Here is a 20901-nt window from a genome sequence, read left to right as displayed (position 1 = left end):
TTTGATGTTTTAAATACATTTTTAGTTAACAATGAAGTAAAAATAAGTCAAACTGTAACAACTCAATGCTTCATTAAATGTGTTTGAGATGTGAAATAAATTTAACAAAATTTAATAAAAAAGACTAAATCTACAACTATTTTGAAGAGAGACTATTTCTAATTTTTAATTAAAATTAAAAGATTAAAAACATATTTAACATTATTCTTTATAAATATAAATAAATTATAATGGAAAATAAAAATATATAAATAAAAAGCTAATTAATATAAACTTAAATTCTTTATAAGTTAGACAGTTATATAAAAATCTTCTTAAAATTTGATAATAAATAAACAGATTGTAAATTACTCTGAAAATAGTTTTAGAAACTAGTATTGGAAAACAAGTTTGTAATGATGATTTGGGATAAAAGGAAATAATAAACTTTTTGATCTTTAAACTAAAATTAACTTTCCATAATTAATTAATACTTTTTTTGTCTGTTTTCAGCACCCCTTCTGCATTGCTTTACAGTATTCTTCTTTTATTAACTTTTACAACGAACTAATTCCCCTTTTATAATGATAATAGTAATTATTAAAATGGATCCGAAGGTTAGCAAAATCCGGTTATGGCAACCCATGGATGGACCCGGACTCGGACCCGGACCCGGATCTGTTCGCGAGAAAGGTGGTTAATGCTAAACCCTACATAGCCCATTTTGAATTCCTCCTAAGCTGCCGGTAATGCAAGGCTCCAAAGTTGGCTTCGTCCCTCTGAATCTGATCTACAATGAATCCTTTGAAGGCAATTGTTGCTAACCTCAGATTCCTCGACTCGCCAGTCACCAGGAGACTCATTGCAACTCGGTCTATCCGACTCACTCAGAACCAGGTGACTCATTTCTCTCTTCACACTCCATCACCCTTTTTGGATCATTCTCGTGATTTCCCCTTTCCCAACCTCCACCGAAAGATCTACTTTTCTTCGAAATCAATTCCCATTGCCGAGCTTATTTTGACGAGCCATTGGTCCAAGGAGTTAGAGCACGAGTTAGAAAAATGCTACCCATCCCTGACCCATGAAACTGTTGTTTACGTTTTGAAGCGGTTGGAAGCAAGCCCAGAAAAAGCATGGCGCTTTTTCGATTGGGTCAGTACCAAAAAATGGTTTAGAGCAAGTTCTACAGTGTATGGTTTAATCCTTAGGATCTTGGCCACTGAGGTGACGATAAAACAATTTTGGATTACTCTATGGACTATGAAGAGAAGAGGGTTTTATTTTTATGAAGAAATGTATTTGTCAATTTTAGTCGTTTTTAAAAGGAAAAAGATGGACAGGGATTGCACGTCTCTTACCCACTTCTATAATCGGAGTATCCGGGAGGATGCAATGCATAGTTTTGTTGCCAATGTTGTTGGCATCATTTCAGCGTCTAAATGGGGTGATGATGTTAATGGTGAACTTGCAAAGGTTAAAATTCAGCTCTCCGATAATTTTGTAATAAGGGTTTTGAGAGAGCTTCGAAGCACTCCTTTAAAGGCTTACGAGTTCTTTCGTTGGGTTGGTAGACAATCTGGTTATGAGCATAATACAGTGACTTATAATGCACTTGCAAGAGTTCTGGCGAGGATAGATTCAATTGAGAAGTTTTGGAGTGTTATTGAGGAGATGAACAGTGTGGGTCATGAATTGGATATTGATACTTACTTAAAGATATCAAGGATGCTTCAAAGGCATAGGATGATGGAAGATGCTGTCAAGCTTTATGAGCTTATGATGGATAGTTCGTATAAGCCATCTGTTGAGGATTGCAGCTTTCTTTTGAAAAGTATCTCTGAAAGTGATAAGCCAAATTTGGATTTAGTTTTCAGGGTTTCTAAGAAATATGAGTCAACAGAGCACACACTCCCCAAGGCAATCTATGATGGGATCCACAGGTCTTTGACAAATTCTGGGAAACTTGACGAAGCTGAGAATATTGTTAATCGTATGAGAAAGGCTGGTCATGAACCTGATAACATCACATATGGCCAAGTGATTGTTGGATTTTGTAAGATGAGGAGGCTTGAAGAAGCATGTAAAGTGATGGAGGAAATGGAATCTTGTGGTTGCATCCCTGATACTAAGACTTGGACCCTATTGGTCCAAGGGCATTGTGTTGCGAATGAAGTAGACAGGGCATTACTATGTTTACATAAGATGATTGAAAAGGGCTGCAATCTTGATGCTGCTGTTTTATGTGTTCTGACAGACAGTTTTCTTGGTCAAAAGCGAATAGATGATGCATACAAGTTACTTGTAGAGGTTGCTACCAAACACGGTGCATCTCCGTCACGCAGTACATATGAGAAACTGATTGTAAATCTATTGAAAATTGAGAAATTTGAGGAGGCTCTTAACCTTCTTTGTTTGACTAGGATACACAAACACACACCAATCATTGAACCCTTTGTGCAGTATATTTCTAATTTTGGGTCTGTTGAAGATGCAGTAAAATTCCTGAAGAGTAAGGGAAGTCCCCGGTCGTATTTGATCTACCTTCGTGTTTTTAAATCTTTGGTTGGAAAAGGTAGACTTTCTGAGGCCGAAGATCTATTGAGCAAAATACCCTCCTATATGAGTAAAACCAAAGAAATCCGTGAACTTTTCGATTCAAATGTGTTTCGACTACGGCCTACGGGTTGAGTACACAATTTGGAAAAGGAATAATGATCTTCTAATGTATATTAATAAGCTCTTCATTGTCGTAGTTGTTGTTTTGTTTAGAAAAATTTCCATTTTTGTTAATGCTAACTTTAGCTCATTGATTTTGTAAATGCTAATGTTTAGACGAGTTTGTTAGGGCATTGATTTTATTATTATTATTTTTTTTTATCGTTGTACAATACATGATTGATGTTCTGGAATTTACTGCTCCAATTAAAAGATATTTGACAGGAGGCCAGAGAGGGAAAATAAAAGCTCATGTTGAGAGGAAGGACACTCTGATGAGCTTTGAGCTACAGTAGTATTAAAGGAACCTAGTTGGCTGAAGAAATTGTACTCTGCGCTATAGCTCCGTTTTCCACAATATTAACTATTATTTTTGGTGATGAATATTCATATCAATAGCATGATTAAAAAATATTAAATTTACATTAATGCTTCAGTATGGTTTTGGATATTCAAAATTTGGGTCCCTAATATTGTTAGTAAAGTTCATCCAAGGTCTTGTAGATAGTAGGGTGATCGATTATATTTACTACTAGATTAACATTAAATCAATTCAAGTTTAAGCTTTTTAAGAAAATACCTTATGCGTGCAAAATTGAAAAAAAAAAAAAACTCTAAAGAATTAAAGTACTTTCTAATATACTTTAACGGAGGGAAATTGACGTGAAACTATTTCAATGAAGAATGAAATTCACTTTTGAGAGTGAGATTTAGCACATTTAATAAGTTTTATATGGATTTAAGTCCTTTATTTGTTGAGATGAAAATATATTCTAAAAAAAAGGGTTTTGGATAAGAATTCATGAACTTTGTATTAAACTTCAGTGTTTTCATAATTCACTAAGATATATCAATGAGTTGAATTTGGAGAAACAAAATAGAGATAAATTGTGAAATAATTAAATTAAAATTTAGTGTAACCTTAATGTCAAACTTTATTGATATTTTCATTCGTTGTATTTGTATAAGTAGAAGGATTTAAATAAAAGAGAGTGAATAAATTTGAAAAGATTTAAAAATAGAGTGTGTTATTTTTTTGAAATAGTTAAAAATGATTAAGAGTGAATTTGAAAATAAAATTTGTAAAAATTTGTAAGAAATTTGACTGATCTAATAAATTAAAAAAAATATTTTAATAAATAAAAAATAAAAATTATCAAATTGTCTTTTAATAATAATAATTATATAAAATGAGATTTGAGTTATATATATTTTGTAAAAATTATTTGCAATACTAAAATTAAAATATGATAATAACAAATAAATAATACAATATATTTTGACAGCACACAACACGCTAATTTTTTTGTTTATATAATATTTTTTTAATAATTTAGTGACACGTAATATTAAGTATATTCACAATAAAATTAATGAAAAATATAACTGATTTTCAACAATACAAAATATTAATATTCTTTTTATTATTATTATAGTTCTAGGCACATTAGCCATTCTTATTATACTCTAAAAATGATTGACAAACGAATAAATTCCATGATGCAAATACCCTTGTATCAAAATTCAACAGGAAGAAAACCGTAGAAGGGGGAAATGTAATGAGAGAACCTAAATTAAATTAGGAAATTAAAAGATAAAAACTAAGAATAGTTCTTAATAAGTAGAAAGAGTTTATCTTAAAAAGATTAAGTTTGGATCACAAATATTATACATATCAATAAATTAGTAATTATAGTATGAAACAACTAAACAAAAACATATGTACATTCTTTAGAGAAAGAAATTGGTAGCTCACCTTTTTCACAATCCTGCAACTAAGGAATTATAAAAAAATCAACAGAGCAGAAGTCCCGGGAGCACTGTGAAAAGCTTCAAGCTGTGTCCCATACTATAAGCTCCAGAAAAATTAGAATTTGACTTGCAGGTAACGAGAGTATATCTAAGGAGAGAATCCAAAAGGCGCTAAAACAATATCAATGTAGCATGAGAGATACGGTGTACTTCTACAAGCTCTTGAGCACCATCTCGGTATCACCATTTTCTTCTGGATTGATGATCCTCAGATAAGTTTAAATTTAATATTTCTAAAAGAAATTACAAATCATTAGATTAAAATTGTATATATATATATATATATATATATATATATATATAGTGTGTGTGTGTGAATTAAATTAAATAGTCCTATTTATTGTAATTTAACTATATGAAATAACTATTTATTATGTATAATATACAGTAAAAAAAATGCTAATTAATTTTAACGAAGCAATTTGTTCATTTGTATAAATTTATTTCATGAATAAACTAAAAGAATAAAACGAGTGTTTGTTTTATTTCTCCATTCACTAATTAACCACCATGGAAACCCATGGCTTGGATCCATAAAAGCTAAGTGCCCGTGGACAGCGGTTATTCCCTAAACCCTCTCTAACCCTTAGACCTATATTGTCCATTTTGGTGTTACCATGAACCGCGTGAAAGCAGTTGCCGCTTCTCTCAGGGTGCTCGAGTCTTCACTCGCTACCAGAGTTCTGGTGACTCGGAATCAGGTGACTCACTTCTCTCTCAATCCATTGCCCCGTTTGGATTCGCGTCACAATTTCCAATTTCCCGTAAGTCACCGCAAACTCTATTTTTCTACCAAGCCGAGCTCTATTGTGGACCTTGTTTTGACCAACGATTGGTCCCAAGGGATAGAGCTCAGTTTAGAAAATAGTTGCCCGTCAATGACCCATGAAACCGTTATTTACGTCATAAAGCGGTTGGATAAAAACCCAGAAAAAGCTTCGTGCTTTTTCAATTGGGTCATTAATAAAGACTGGTTTAGGTCAAGCTCTTCAGTGTTCAGCTTAATTGTTAGGATCTTGGCCACCAAGGATACTATGAAACTATTTTGGATTACTTTAGGGATGATGAAGGAAAAGGGGTTTTATCTCAACGAAGAAACATATCTCACAATTTTTGTTCGCTTTAAAAAGGAAAAGATGAACAGTGACGCCGTTGCTTTGACCCAATTTTATAATAGGATGCTAGAGGAGAATGCAATGCAGAGTGCTGTCACCAAGGTGGTTGGTATCATTTCAGTGTCTGAATGGGGTGAGGAGGTTATGGGTGAACTTGCTAAGCTTAAAATTCTACTGTCGGATAATTTTGTACTAAGGGTTTTGAAAGAGCTTCGAAATACTCCTCTAAAGTCTTACAAGTTCTTTCGTTGGGTTGGGACACAACCGGGGTATGAGCATAATACTGTGACTTACAATGCATTTGCAAGTGTTCTCGCGAGGAATGACTCAATTCAGGAGTTTTGGAGTGTTATTGAAGAGATGAAGAGTGTGGGTCATCAATTGGATATTGATACTTACATAAAGATATCGAGGCAGCTTCAAAAGAATAGGATGATGGAGGATGCTGTCAAGCTTTATGAGCATATGATGGATGGTTCATATAAGCCACTGGTTCAAGATTGCATTCTCCTTTTGAAGAGCATATCTGCAAGTGATAAGCCAAATCTGGATTTAGTTTTCAGGGTTACTAGGAAATATGAGTCGACAGGGCACACTCTCTCCAAGGCTATCTATGATGGAATCCACAGGTCTTTGACAGGTGCTGGGAAATTTGATGAAGCTGAAAATATTGTTAGGACTATGCGAAATGCTGGTCACGAGCCTGATAACATCACCTACAGTCAACTGGTTTTTGGACTTTGCAAGATGAGGAGGTTTGAAGAAGCATGTAAGGTGCTGGAGGAGATGCAGTCTTGTGGATGCATCCCTGATATTAAGACTTGGACCATTTTGATCCAAGGGCATTGTGATGCCATGGAATTAGACAAAGCCTTACTTTGTTTTTCTAAGATGATTGAAAAGGACTGCTATCCTGATGCTGATTTATTGGATGTTCTGGTTGACGGTTTTCTTAGTCAAAAGAGAATAGAAGGTGCGTACAAGTTGCTTATAGAGATTAGTAGGAAGTGTCGTATATCTCCATGGCAAGCTACATATAAAAAACTGATTGAAAAGCTATTGGAAGACATGAAGTTTGAGGAAGCACTTGAACTTCTTCGTTTGATGAAGACCCACAACTACCCTCCATATCATCTACCCTTTGTGCCTTATATTTCAAAGTTTGGGTCTATGGAGGATGCTGAGGCATTCCTGAAGGCATTGAGTGTAAAAAGTTACCCATCCCATGCTGTTTACGTTCAGGTTTTTGAATCCTTATTCGAAGAGGGTAGACTCTCTGAGGCCAAGGATCTATTGTACAAGACTCCTCACCATATCCGTACACACATTAAAATCTCTAAACTTTTCGGTTCATCTGAAAGGGACACTCAGACTCCTCAGCTGCCTGATCCCTAGAACTTTTCTCTCAGTAGGTATCTCGTCTTTCTTCAAAGTTCAAATTATTGATACTATCAAGTTTGATCATTAGCCGTTGCAAAACCATTGGACACAGGAAGTGATGTGAGGCTAAGTTTCATTTTTAAATTATAACAAATTTTCATCTAATACCCGTAAAGTTATCATCAATGGCTATTTTTCAGAAGATTCTGCATTGTAGCTTTTAGTGTTTTCTCTCTAACGGAGATGGATGTACATGCTTTACAATTCATAACATGAAAAATATTTGAGGGGAATGTTGTGTTGGCTTCTGAAGTTAGTTCATTGTTTATTATATCGACTCCTGGTTTATAATTTCAATTTTGAATTTCAACCGTGTTGAGACAAATGCTTGACTATTCACCTTAGAACAAGAATGTTATTATCGAATCATTTTTAATGAACCATGCTCTTTCATAACTTTCTATTGCATCTCTTCTCATTGCCGTCTTAAGTTACTCATGTTAGTGAGAGGAAATCTTATTAAAGATGTCAGAATTATTGACTAAAGTTGGTAGTGTAAGAAATTCAGCTACTTTTACTCTGCAGTCCATCGAAGAGTGTGGAGGCCCCAGAAGAATTCAATGAAGGGTCCATGAAGCATCCCTTGAATTTAGCAGATTTTGCCCCATGTATGTTGAAGTGTGATGTGTCCAATTTTTGAAGATTGTAGGAGTTCATTAGTTGCTAGACGGTGCACATTGCTGAGTATCGGTGGTTGTAGTCTCGTTATATATCTATCTCTTTCGATGGTAGTCTTGAACTAATCAAGAAGTTGTACCCTTCTTCCCTATCACCTTCTCTTAGGACACTCCTTAACCTCGAATCAGGGTAATTTAACTCTTACCAATTTGGTGTTTTTGTCGAGAGTTGTGCCACGGAGAGGGTTATTTATAGATTGAAAAGGTACTAGTCAAATGCTGATAGATGAGTGAAATTATAGTGCACTTTGGATCTTAAAAAGGATGATAATATTAGCAGTCTCTCATTGAATTGAATAGGATGAACTATTTGGCATGCTACTACTCAAATATAGAGATTCTCTCACCTAATATATTAGTCTTTGGGGATGGATTCTTCATGAATGTTTATGACAGTTTGGCCACAACCAACTTTAGGAATGCTATTGCTACATATCTTTGCGTACTTTCAATATAGGAAATGATCTTCATGTATCTTTCCATCTATGGTTTCTTTCATATATGAAAGATTTCCCCTCTCTTTTTAAAGTCTTCCACTTTGTGCAAAATTTAGTAACACTACGAAGGAATTAAGCGCCATTAAAAAGATGAGACCTTATAAAATACAAAGTTCTTGTTAAGCACCCTTTGAACCTTTTTTAATAAAAAAATTAATTCTAATAAAATAATTTTCAGTGTTAATAATTTAACCATTGGTGCCTTTTTGTTTGAATATTGCTTATTTTATGAATTCAAAGTGATATTTGAACTTGAAAAGTTTCTTTATGATCCTTGATGAAATTTCCATAGATTTAAGTTAAATATTATTATTTTAAGTAGAATATGATTTTGGTCCCTATAAATTTATTAGTTAATTCTTTTTTTGTTTTTATAAAACTAAATGTGTTAAATTTAGTTTTGTTAATGATTTTGTTATATCATGTTGCATTCCTTAAACAAGGATCTACGTGACAAACACTGTTATATTTGTAAACTATGTGTGATTTACTTTTAATTTTCTATAATATAAGTAGTTAATTTTCAGTCTCTCAAAAATGAAAGGAAAAACATTAATAAAATTGAAGTTTTCAACTAGGAAATACTGAAAACAGAAGGACTTTTTCTTCATAAAAACAATAGGATGTCTGAATTACGTTCGAACTTGTTACTCCCCGTCCCACTTTATGAAAAGAAACAAGATTGATAAATTAGGTTTTCTACTCAATCTTATTTATAAATCAAAATTAAATAAAAAAAATAAATATTATATCTCAACATATTTTATACACCAATAAATGATATAAACTAGTAAAATAATAAGTAATGTAAGCAATTATTATTTTAACGAGTTGTTAATCATCGAATTTGACGTATCTTAATTTTGTATGAATATAAAATAAACGAGTTGAAGGATAATTCATCATCATACTGGATAAATTCGCACGAACTAACGTTAATTCATCGAGACGGAAATAAACTATTGTTCACAAAAATTAGGATAATAAGACGAAATGCACTCAGAGCAACCAGAGAAAAAAAAAAGAGAAAAACAAAAAAAAAAGAAAAGAAAGAAATTGCATCTGCACCAGCATGAGCTTATCCCTTTCCGTATGGCATATGTGAGGCCGTGGTTTCAACGAAAGTAACACGACCGTGAGCATGAGCAGGAACATGGCGTCTTGAAGAAAATGTTTTGTCAGTGCCATGAAGAAGAGGGCAGAGCTCCCACGACACGAACCCCAAGACTTGGAAGTTTTGAAAGCCGTTGCACAGGCCTGGTACAGCCGCTCCGGCACTTCCAAGCCCATGGCCGAATTCGACGCTCATCGAAGGAATTTCAGAGGCAAGCCTTCAAGATTTAAGCTTCAAGCTTTGAGCAAGCCACCAACTTCTTCTAAAGACACTCATTGGGACTTTCAGCACTCACTCTGGGACTCCTATGAGCTTGTCACTGTGTCCAGAAGGATCGAGACAGGGTTAACTTTAGATAACCCTTTTCATGATTTATGTGGTTCCACTCCAATCCAACCCAAGCGAAAGCCTGAGAGTAAGAATAGCCTCAGGAATCTGTTCAATCTTAGGTCTTCCAGGCGCTTTAATGCCCCCAATATTCCACTCCAAAATGATACATGACTTTTATCTTCTTTTAAGTTTCGTTTACTCTTCAATTTTATTCAATATGTCCCCTCATTTTCTCACAGATTTAGTTGTTTAAGTCAGAAGAATTAAAGTTGGAATAAACAAATAATAAACCATAGCATGCTATAGTTCAAATATGTTGTAGATAACTCATGTATATGCTTCATTTATAGTTCATACATGGTAAAGTTCAATACTAATGTACTACTGGTATAAAACACTTAAGCAAACACAATAGCCTGCTGAGCAGGCATTTATTTCACAATCATACATACTGATGACTTTGATGTATTAGGTAGTTTTTGTAGCAAACTAGGTTCTTGCATGTTTTTCTCAAGGCCTGTAGGTCTTCCACTTGTGCAATTCAAATCGAGCCTTGTTCTTCCCTGGGTTGGACTGAACCATTTCTTGGTACACGACTTCACCATCCTCAGTCTGATCATACTCTACCATCTCAGCCCTCTCATTAGAATGTGAGTTGTTATGGGCGTTGTTGAAAGCCATGTGAGCATTGGGGTAGCGAGGGACATCTGTGAGAACACTCTGTGACCTGTGAACTTTTGATATGTGGGCGTGGTAGTCCTCCGAGCGCAGCATTGTTTTCTGATGGTTTTTTCTCACAAGGACAGGTAGATAAGCACAACTACACCATTAATCTGCTATCACACACTGCAATTTATAGACAGAATGGCAGGTACAACAACCTCTGTTTGTTCTTAAATCGATGGCTTTGAATCTAATTCCTTGGATATTTATCATCTCCAAAAGCAGGAAGCAGATTCTACCTCTATGTTACATTCCATTCCTCCAGGGAATCTAATTCCATGGCAAGCAAGTAAGCCACACACACTCACTTTTATTAATTAAAATTCATTAAAAATAACTAAAATCTGAACAAGGATTAGTGATATAACACTGCATTAATAACATTTTTCATTTGGAAGAAAGAGTAGAAAGTTGGAGTCAAAATCACATAACCAAATGGTTAGTAATATCTCTCTCTGGTACTGTAATGAAAAGGAAAATAGATAATGGTTCTTATATATGACCAGATTGACATGTGAATAATTGAAAGTAGCAGCTCCATATAGAGACATATTTGGCCAAAAAGTAGAAAGTTATTTAGAGATGGAGAAATTCCTTTCTTATAACTTTTTAATTTGGATGTCAGTTCACACTAATCTTTTAAAATTCTTGTCGACACTAACATATTCCATCATATAAGAACACTGTTTAGCCACAATTGGCGTCTCACTGTCATGAAAGAACGGCTATTTTGGTAGACGGAAGACACCACACCACACACAAGTAAGAACAATACACCATTTTAATTTTATGGAAGGATTTTATAATTTTTCATATTAGATAAAACACACCATCTTGTATGTTACTATATCGAGTACTTCATGAAGCATAGAAGTCTTCAATTAAAATGACTCAGTATCTTTCTCTTACATATATGCAGTTAGGCAAGAACTTCCTGCATCCTATCAAATTTCTTAATGCATCTCATCAAAAGCCCAGAATTATTTAAGTGGGGTGATTGTCTACAGGAAAAAAATTTCTGAATTTGTTTTAATGTGTTCCGGAAAATGAATTGTCCAATGATAGGATGCAGGGATATGGTGCATGAAGTAATAGCCATGGAGTTATTGCAATTTCAAATTATGAGGACCGTCTGTTATCAAATTGTGTTTCATTATCGTTTTTATTAGATAGTGGGTGGGTATATACACTCATCTGGTATGGTCATAAATATTAATTAAATATATGTATTTTTTTATAAAAGAATGAAGATAAAACAGATAAACATGATATTATTATTTATTTGATATAAAAAATATAGACATTTTCTTTTCTTTAATATTAAATATCAAAAAGAAAATTATATATATATATATATATATTTATATATATATATATATATATATATATATATATTAAAATAGAGTAACAAATAATAATTTTAAAGCTATTATATTTCTGCAAATGTTTGAGAATGAAATTATCTTAAGTATCAAGTGAACTTGGTGGTACAGAAGAAGTCAAAATGTTAAGAGAAAATAAAAATTGCATAACGAAGGAAATGATATTTAAATAAAACGAAACTAGAAAACAAGGAGAAAAGACAAAATATGTTTAACCAAATAAAGTAAAGTTTACTTAAAGGGATACTCATCCTACACATGAAAAAAAAACAAATAAAAATATTAAAAAATGAGTAGAAATGAATAAATATATGCCTTATAAAAACAACTGAATTAAACAAAATTTAGATTTGTATTTTCCGAAATGTAATATATTGTTTGAAGGAAATCATAAAAAAATATAATTAAAATTATGAGAGAAAAAAGTATTTGAGCAATGATGAGTTTTCAGAAAATATTTTAAGAGTGTCAAATTAGATTTACAAAATTTTTGGAATGAACAAATATATAAAATATATTAAAATTAGAAAAAAGATATTTTATTTATATTTTTCTTTTTATATATGTGGAAAAAGATTTAGAAGGACAAAACCTCTTAATCATATACTAAGCTTAGCCGTAACTTAAATGTATATACTAAACAAATCGAAAGTTATCTAAAAAAGTATTTTACTAATTTAATATTTGGACCGGACACATCTATCCTTTTTCATATATATATATATATACACGTTCATTAAAAATTAAAATGATTGATAAAAGATTTAAAAATTAAATTTAAAAATAACTTTAAACATATTTCTATCCATAAAATAAAATTCATAATATAAATTTTATTTATTTCGTTTTGTAATTATTAGTTATTCTAATAAATAATTATTAGTTATTCTAATATAAAATATAAATGTTATTATTTTTTTTACTTTATGTCAGACTTAATTTAAAACGCACCAAAAAACCTTCTGAACGGACGCCATGTGTCAAGTGAAGGGGATCCGGAAATCAGATAGTGGAAGGTAGGTGTCAGCAGATGGACGGACGTTCGTTTTGACGTGGGAAGCAAAATTGATTTTCAGAAATTCACGTCACACTTTCTGCATGCACCCTTCTTCTCCAAACTCTAAAAATCTCATTTCTCCTCCTTCTCACTAAAAGCTTTCCCTTCTCTCTATGAAATCTCACCTTTTCTCTTCTCCGATCTCCGTTCAGGCACCGTAGAAGCACTTCCGACGTCAAGAGCTTCAGTTTGAACTGATCGGTTTCGAGCTCTGAACTGATAAGTTCTTCTTCTCTTTAGTCGTTCGTTCTCTGGCATATACAAACCAAGTTCTGGTTGCATGAGTTCATAGTCTCGTTCTGAACCATTTTTGTCTATTGTTTGGTTTAGTTTGAAGAATTGTTGAGCATTGAGGGTAGAAGGAATTGTAGTCAGGCGAACCGTATTCTGTCTATAGGAACGTTCGTTCACACTCAGAGGTAAGGGAAGCTTATTAATTTAATTTGTATGATTATTTGTATTTCATGAACGTTCGTAAGCTTATTAATTTAATTTGTATGATTATTTGTATTTCATGAACATTCGTTGGATTGACTGAATTAATATGATATATGATGGTTGATATGTTTGGATTGTATGAAGTATGAAAATTGACTATGATATGAATGTATGAAATTATGAAAATATATGTTGAGAAATGAGTTTGAATATAAATGATTCTGGTATTAAATTTCTCCTATGAAAGTGTACGTTCGTCACTGAACAGTCATTGCCCGTTCGGTTTTTCTAGTAAACTTGGTTAGAATTGAATTCTTTCATTTGGGAAGAATCCTAGTTGAGGACGAGCGTCTTAGTTTCAAAATACTGTGCATGAGCGTTCGGCAAAACATAATTAGTTCTTGGTATTCAGTTATAAACTTAAGTATGTATATATGTATTTATATATCTTCGTTTATTATTAAACACTACTCCAATAAGTATCTTATTATATTTATCAAGATTTCTAATATAAGTTTAGTAGTGCTCGGTCTTACACCAAGCGCTCGTACTGAGTAGTGCTCGGTCTTACACCAAGCGCTCCTTCTCTTTTCTTTCATAATCTATCTTGATAGCGTTCGTCCAACTTCAATAGAGTTTTCTCTCTACCGTGCTCGGTCATTGACTGGCATTCGATTTTCTTGATGCTAAACTCAAATAAGCGAAGTTTTCATAAGCGTTCGATTTCTTCATGTGAATTCTTCTAAGTATTATTCTTTGAATGTCTTGAAGAGTCTGCATCCATTGATTCTGGCCTAGAGTCTTAGTACTTGGCATTGTCTTTTCGGTGTTCGGTTGGAACTCTCAAGAGTCAGTTCATCTAATTGGCTCACCTTGTAATTGACGTTCGTTCTAGTCGTTCCTGTTATACATGATTGTACTCGGTTTCTTTTTCAACCCGATAGTAATCCTCTTGGTCTTAATCCGTTCTGGAACTGGAGACCTCTCGGTCTCGCTCCAAGTGTTCGGTCTCGTTCTGAGTTAGGGTTGAACGTTCGGTAATTGGTACTCTTAGTGATCCTTGTACAAATGGTTAAATTGAGATGATTGATAATGAAAGATGAAGAGAAAATGATATGGATGAAATGTGTTGGATTATGGACGAGCGTTCCGGGGAGGAATGACTCATGAATGAATATTGGAATTGGTAAAGTATGAATGTGGGCATGCTAAACTGGCGGTTCATCCTGATGTTCCGTAAGTACTCGTCCTCACGTAGAGGAGGGTAGGTCATGCGTGGGAACGGCAGGAGGTCCTAGTCCTTATGGTTAATTTGGACAAATAGGACTAACCTCGGGATTGAGGGTATCCCAGTTACTACATCACCCGGATGCACGAACGTCGTAGCTACACAGATTTCATACAATCCGAACAGTCAGTCTAGTATTAGGCTTTGCATGAAACGTATGATGAAAATTATCTTGTGTGTTTGATTGTGTGAAATGTATGTTTATACATGAATTAAATTACATAAGCTTACCCTGTATTTCCTATCTTGTCTGTTTTGTACGTTCGTCTTACGGATGTGAACAGAAGGAGACGAACGGTTGGAAGAGGCGCTGGAAGAAGAAAAACTAGTAGAGGTAGAACGTTCGGTCAGTAGTTTAGTTTGATGGTAAGGTAATCGTTCGATCACCTTCTTTTGTTTTGATTGATCATTTGATATAGGTTTTTGTAAACCGTTCGGTCAGATTTGTACCACTGTACAGTTTAAATTTGTAACTCTTTCTGTAAGACCGTTCGACCATAACCGTACACTTTACTTTAGTGTAAGGCTGATCTGTATTATTATTTAATATGATTATTCTATTATATAGTTTTAAACTGTATTTTTGGGATGTTACACTTTAAATAAAGATAAATACGATTAAAACTGCTGGAATGTAAAAGTTACTTAATAAATCACTAGACGCTTATGACTCACAACACACTTTGACTTGGATTAGTATTTAGAAATTTAATGTCAACATTCTATGGATATTTTTCATATAACGAAGAAGCCATCTTCGAACTAATTGGCAGAAAAAAAGAGTCATAGCCTAAATTTTTTATGATTGGACTGGAGCTCAAATATATAATTATCTTACCAAATTTCACTTTTTTTTCTATATCTTGTAAGTATCCCATTAAATCTTTCAGTAATACCCGGTCAAATGTAGCAAAAATCATGGCTAATGAAAATTGTTATTAAAACTAGTTTCAGAGAAAAATAGCAGAGATTAAAAACTGCAGAGGGTGGCGATGGCAATATAATTAATTACATACGAAAGCACAGTAGTTCAAACATACTTGAATCCGACACTGGATTGTGATGGCAATATCACCACAACACAAAGACAGGGAATAGATACGAAATAAGATAATTATGTCTACCTGACAGATGTCAAGCACCCAAGGAGCACTAGTCGCCAACTTTACATTAACTATTAACCCACATTTTAACAAAAGCTACTCTCCTTGGATTAAATCCATAACAACACGCTTTATGCTTCCATTGTTTTTCTTAAGCAACCTCTTATTCATCTCTTGATCACGGAAACCCTGCATAAACCCCGTAACCAATCAAAACAGTATCCAGTTGAATAATATATTGTATGGTCAGAGGAACGAATGGAAAATGGGAGGAGGGGATTAGAAGATAAAGGACTTCAAATTTCATGCATTTGATGATAAAAGATGAACCAAACAACTTACCATCTCTTGCAACTCTAAAAGGATAGGGTCCCACTCAGAAACATTATAGACATCACTACATAGATCGACGATGGATTGCTCCAGATCATACTCATTCATCCTCAAGACCTCTTTGTTCAAATCAACCTGCTTAAAACCCATCACCTCAAGTTCTTTAAGTAGACTCTCCTCCAGAGAGTTAATTCCACCGGTCCCCATAATAGATGATGATGGTACAGCCACAGTGGAGGATTGCTGATCAGAGGGAACAGCTGGTGTTGTTTCAGATAAATCAATAATAGGATAAGAGATTGAGGAAGGTGCCAGGGAGGTTGCAGCAGGGGCTGAGGCAGAAGGGCCAACAAATGTAGCTTCATTTATAGGGAATTCCTTTTCCAGTTCCAACATTGGTTCCTTATCAACCTGTTCAGCAGGTTGAATCAGAGCATTAGGAATGCGGGTTTGAAGAAAAGTATCATCCTCGGCAGGCCTAACATTGATATCTATAAGCAGAGGTCCTTCAGATCCACTGACATCAAGTGGAATATTCAAGTTCAATCCCTGAGAGTTATCATAAAATGAGTCCTTGAGAGAGGCATCAACCTGTGTGTACGACGATGCAAGAGAGCAAATTTATTATTACACCATCAAGAGTAAAATCTAGTGTCCGTAAGAAATTCCTTCAACACTATCATTTTACCTGTACAAGGACCCAAACACGTTGGCCAAATTTATGTCCAGATGAAGTTGCCAACCTCCAGTATGATGTGTATCGACCAGGTATCCGAGGTGCTGCAAAGTCAACTGCAATGTCAAGTTCCTTCTCGATAGGGACACCATTCTGAACCTGTGACGTTTAATCAGAAAGAGCACTAAATGAACTTGCATACAGATTCTAAGATGAGCAAGGCAAACCTAGAGAAAAGATAATAGACCTTCAGGAAATAATTAAACTACAGTATGAATATTTATCAAACCTCTAAGTCAACTGAATGAGAGTCACTAAACTTGTCTCCTCCAATCCAAACAAGTTTAGTTCCCTTGGGCCACGCTACAGTGCCATTATTGCGCATCCGCCAGATCTTTGTAAATGCAGTAGATGGAGCCATCATTGTACCGTCTAGCACATTGACATCCAAAATGAACTGACTATCTAACTTTGGTCTTGCATGCTTCAAAATGGCACTTTTCTTAAAAGTATGAGGCGGTAATGTTGGCTGCAACATAAAAAAAAAATGTGAAAAATGCAAAGATTCAGCATAGGGAGAAGTTAAAAGATAGCAGTGTTCAAAAGTGATTACAAAGTTTTTGGATTGCTCATATACACATCGAGGGAAACGAGCCGGACGGTCCATTCTGATATAATCTGTACCATTACCCATTTCGTTGTAACAAATGTGGCAGAGATCATAATTTTCCTTCCTGCATGAAGAACAAAATATCATGGAAACGGCCCTGAAAACAATTTAACAATAAATAAGTCCAGATAAATCAAAGTACTTACACTTTGGATTTGAACCGAGGTCCAGTTATTGGATAGACACCACAACCATCACAACGCACACCTTTGTGGAACATACCAGTCATTGCCTCAGTGTGACGATGGCTCCTTTTAAAGGGGGGCATTTGAGAGTTTCCAAAATGTGGTGTCCAAGAATTAATATATGTCCCAGAAAATGGACATTCAAAGAAACCACCAGCATTCAATGAAGTAGTCTGGGTTGAACTGTCATTAGGACCAGCAGGACTTGAGGATGTACCACTGCTGTCAACCTTACCAGCAGAACTATAGACAGTTGACATTTTACCCTTCCTGCAATCACCATCAGGGACTTCTGATGAAAGTGGAGCCTTATTCACATTTGTGGACTGAGATGAATAGGGATCACAAGGAGGGATATTGAGATCAACTGTGGAAACTTCCGCAGCTGTAGTTGCACTGATTACATTCCCAGCTTCCAAATGTTGACCGGCTACATCTCTAATTATGTTTTCAGTCTCCACCTGTTGAGTGGCATTAGAAGCAGAGGCTGCATCTCTAACTAGGTTTTCAGCCTCCACATGTTGAGTGGCATTGGAAGCCAAGTCCACAGATGGCATCTGTGGATCTCTTGCTTCACCAGAGATAGGTTCTTCAGGAACACCATTTTTAGAGAATGGACCAGTTGCAACATGAGGCTCGCAATAAGAATTTAAAACAGAATGTCCCAGTAGGGAAATTAAATCAGCAAGATTAACAGGCAGCTGACTAGAAGATGCAGCATTTGGATACAACAAATTGGAAATAAGCTCACGTACTGGATCAGGCACAGGAGATGAAATGCCAACTTTATCTGCATTTGGGCTCAGAGATGGGTTTGGAACAGGAAATCTTAAGGGAGTGGCACTCTCACCATGGACAGTAGAATTGGAGGCTGAGTCCACATATGAAGATTGAGAACCTTTTGCATTAGAAGTGGCATGTTCTCCAGGACCCGTTTTTGAACTTGTACCAGCTGTATCACGAGGCTGGAAATGAGAATTTAGAACAGATTGTCCTATTTTCAAAATTGAATTGGCAATATTATCAACCACGGGAGTAGAAGATGCTGCTTTTGAAAGAGACAATTTAGATAGAGCCTCGTGTAATATAGTATTTCTACCCAGAGGTGGGTTTGTGACAGAAGGAGATTTTAAGGGGGTGGCACTTCCAGTAGACCAAGCAGTCGATTTAGCACCGCCATCATTGTTCATAAGTACCTCAATTCTCAAGAATTTCAATTGCTGCCTCATCACATCACGCAAATCATCATCCTCAACCAAAGTCACCAAGTCTCCATCTTCATCAACATATCTCAGAACTAAATTTGCATCAGCACTGAAACCGAAGATAGAACATATCTTCTGTCTCAACCCAACCATGTCGAGATCCAGTCGATTAATCTCGTCCACAGAGGCAGTGAAGCGCCGGAGGGTATCCCCATATTTCACCTGTCCAACAAAAAAGTGATGTATTGATGCAATAAGCAAAGATGTGCATGATTGTAGAACCGATCTAAAGCCACAAAAAAATATTAGCAGATTCTTCCACCAAATATTATTTTATGAATTTGCCGTAAAATGAATGAAGGTTATCCTCAAATTACACTAAGCATCAAAAGATTACCAGCTAAATAAAAATGTATTATCATACATTGATCAGCAGGAACCTTGATATATTAAAATATATATATATATATATATATATATATATATATATATATATATATATATATATATATATATATATATAATACCATCAATTGAACTAAAACAGAGCCTCAGTTAAATGAAAGTTCCACAATGCACAACAGTTTTAATTCCAATACAAATTCATAAAAGTGAATCATTCTAAATACTCACAATACTCCAAGCCAAAAGAATAAAAACAATACAACCGCGACAAATCTAGCAGATGCTAGGAATCAATTAATTTTCATGAAACTAACGCTAAATTGTTTTCTAGGCAAAACCAATTTGTTCATGCCGAACCCAGCAAGAATTTGGGGTTTCAGCCCCATCGTCATTCCAAAAGTCACTACATATAGTGTTATACAAAACCATAGTGACTATGAGACTCAAGGCTTTATCAACTAAAATTCGGTGCTCCGATCACTCAGACAATAAAATTAAAGGCGAAACTAGAAGGGGGTGTATGTCAATTTTAATTTGACAAGATTGTAACAAAATCAACCACAGAATGAAAGCACCATAGTGACTATCAGACTCAAGGCCTCATCAACTAGCAACATCGTCACAAACAAGAATAAAAACAATTCATCTTCATTTTCTCTAAGAAATATCAAGATTAATAAACACAGAGCATCACATCACAAAGTCACGATATAATAGAAGGAAAAAAAATTCAGGACCGAAAACTGAAACGAAAACATGACGGAAAAAGGAAAATTAAGATCAGAACCTTGATCACTAGAGCAGACTCCATAGCTCTCGGAGCGAAAGAAAAAAGCGTGGCAGGTATACTGAAGAGAAAACACTGAAACCCTAACCCTAATGGGAAACGAAGCTTCTTCTTCGGAACAGAAAATGGAGAGAACTGCACGGCTAGCGTTAGCGACCCGTTAGCCACTTTAAAAGCTTTGCGAGCCGGAGAGTGACATATATATACACTATTGTGGCTTTGGTAACAAGAAATTTTTTATTTTGACTTTTATTCTTTTTCCTAAATGCATACATAACTTCGTGGCAAAGGTAACGGTACGATCGGCCCACGTATCTTATCTATTTAATAGCGTTGTTAAACCGACTCATCAAATTAAATAACATTGAAAAAAATACATTTACAAAACTAAAAATTAAATAAAATTTAGAATTCAATAATCAAAAACCAATTCTAACTTATTGCTAAAGTAACCCATTAATGACAAAAAGAAGTTAAATTATTTGTTGAGTAATAACGCTTATACACAATTAATCTTATATCTTATATATGTATAAATCTTGATAAAGAATTTTAATGAATATCAGTAATATTTAAATTGAGGTATTAAATAAGCATATTTTTTTATTCTTATAATACTTATTTTCATGATTAATTTTTATTTTAAATTATTAAAGTATCTTTTATTTATTAAGGAATTTAAAAGTTTATATTATTTTTTTGTTGATTAATTTTGTAATTTATTTTTAGAAGATAAATTTGATTTTTTTTATCTAATTATTATTTATAATCATTGATTATTGAACATGTGATATTATTATATTTTATTTATTACTTTTAAAATTATTTAATTAATATTAAAAAGAGGAAAAATACACTTACAAGCATAAATACAGATATATTCGTTTTTCAGAAAAAATTGAACAAAACAAAATTTATATAAAAATACAAGTAAATATAAATTTTTACTTAAAAATGAATATAGAAT

At 34.1% G+C, this 20901-nt stretch overlaps 5 protein-coding genes across 8 annotated transcripts; 3 read left to right on the top strand and 2 right to left on the bottom strand.

Annotated features, from left to right (window-relative positions):
* The first annotated feature begins 774 nt into the window (after positions 1-774).
* On the top strand, positions 775-2670 carry LOC108329316 (pentatricopeptide repeat-containing protein At3g48250, chloroplastic). Its single transcript, XM_017563485.1, has one exon. The coding sequence runs from the start codon at positions 775-777 to the stop codon at positions 2668-2670; it is 1896 nt and encodes a 631-aa protein (XP_017418974.1).
* Positions 2671-5000: 2330 nt separating this feature from the next.
* On the top strand, positions 5001-8035 carry LOC108330714 (pentatricopeptide repeat-containing protein At3g48250, chloroplastic). 2 transcript variants are annotated; one of them, XM_052870591.1, is made up of 2 exons: positions 5001-7032; positions 7590-8035. In XM_052870591.1, exon 1 carries the CDS (start codon positions 5127-5129, stop codon positions 7017-7019), a length of 1893 nt encoding a protein of 630 aa, XP_052726551.1. In that variant the 5' UTR covers positions 5001-5126; the 3' UTR covers positions 7020-7032; positions 7590-8035. The 2 variants fall into 2 exon arrangements, with proteins under 2 accessions (XP_052726551.1, XP_052726549.1); XM_052870589.1 differs by having other exon boundaries at positions 5001-7036.
* Positions 8036-9191: 1156 nt separating this feature from the next.
* LOC108333774 (uncharacterized) lies at positions 9192-9898 on the top strand. Its single transcript, XM_017569251.2, has one exon. It carries the CDS (start codon positions 9425-9427, stop codon positions 9851-9853), a length of 429 nt encoding a protein of 142 aa, XP_017424740.1. The 5' UTR covers positions 9192-9424; the 3' UTR covers positions 9854-9898.
* An 85-nt stretch (positions 9899-9983) lies between these two features.
* On the bottom strand, positions 9984-10530 carry LOC108333786 (uncharacterized). Its single transcript, XM_017569259.2, has one exon. It carries the CDS (start codon positions 10454-10456, stop codon positions 10193-10195), a length of 264 nt encoding a protein of 87 aa, XP_017424748.1. The 5' UTR covers positions 10457-10530; the 3' UTR covers positions 9984-10192.
* A 5027-nt stretch (positions 10531-15557) lies between these two features.
* On the bottom strand, positions 15558-20222 carry LOC108347380 (protein NBR1 homolog). Of its 3 annotated transcripts, none has more exons than XM_017586585.2 (7): positions 19935-20222; positions 17499-18964; positions 17296-17416; positions 16972-17211; positions 16695-16841; positions 16016-16597; positions 15558-15862 (listed from the first exon to the last, which is right to left on the bottom strand). In XM_017586585.2, the coding sequence occupies exons 1-7, from the start codon at positions 19956-19958 to the stop codon at positions 15770-15772; spliced, it is 2673 nt and encodes an 890-aa protein (XP_017442074.1). In that variant the 5' UTR covers positions 19959-20222; the 3' UTR covers positions 15558-15769. The 3 variants fall into 3 exon arrangements, with proteins under 3 accessions (XP_017442074.1, XP_017442080.1, XP_052726534.1); XM_017586591.2 differs by having other exon boundaries at positions 17320-17416; XM_052870574.1 differs by having other exon boundaries at positions 16972-17416.
* Between the last annotated feature and the right edge of the window lie 679 nt (positions 20223-20901).

The sequence above is a fragment of the Vigna angularis genome, chromosome 1 (assembly GCF_016808095.1).
Source record: "Vigna angularis cultivar LongXiaoDou No.4 chromosome 1, ASM1680809v1, whole genome shotgun sequence".
Lineage (NCBI taxonomy): Eukaryota > Viridiplantae > Streptophyta > Magnoliopsida > Fabales > Fabaceae > Vigna > Vigna angularis.
The sequence above is the reverse complement of the archived record's forward strand: the minus strand, read 5'-3'. Positions and strand labels throughout refer to the sequence as shown.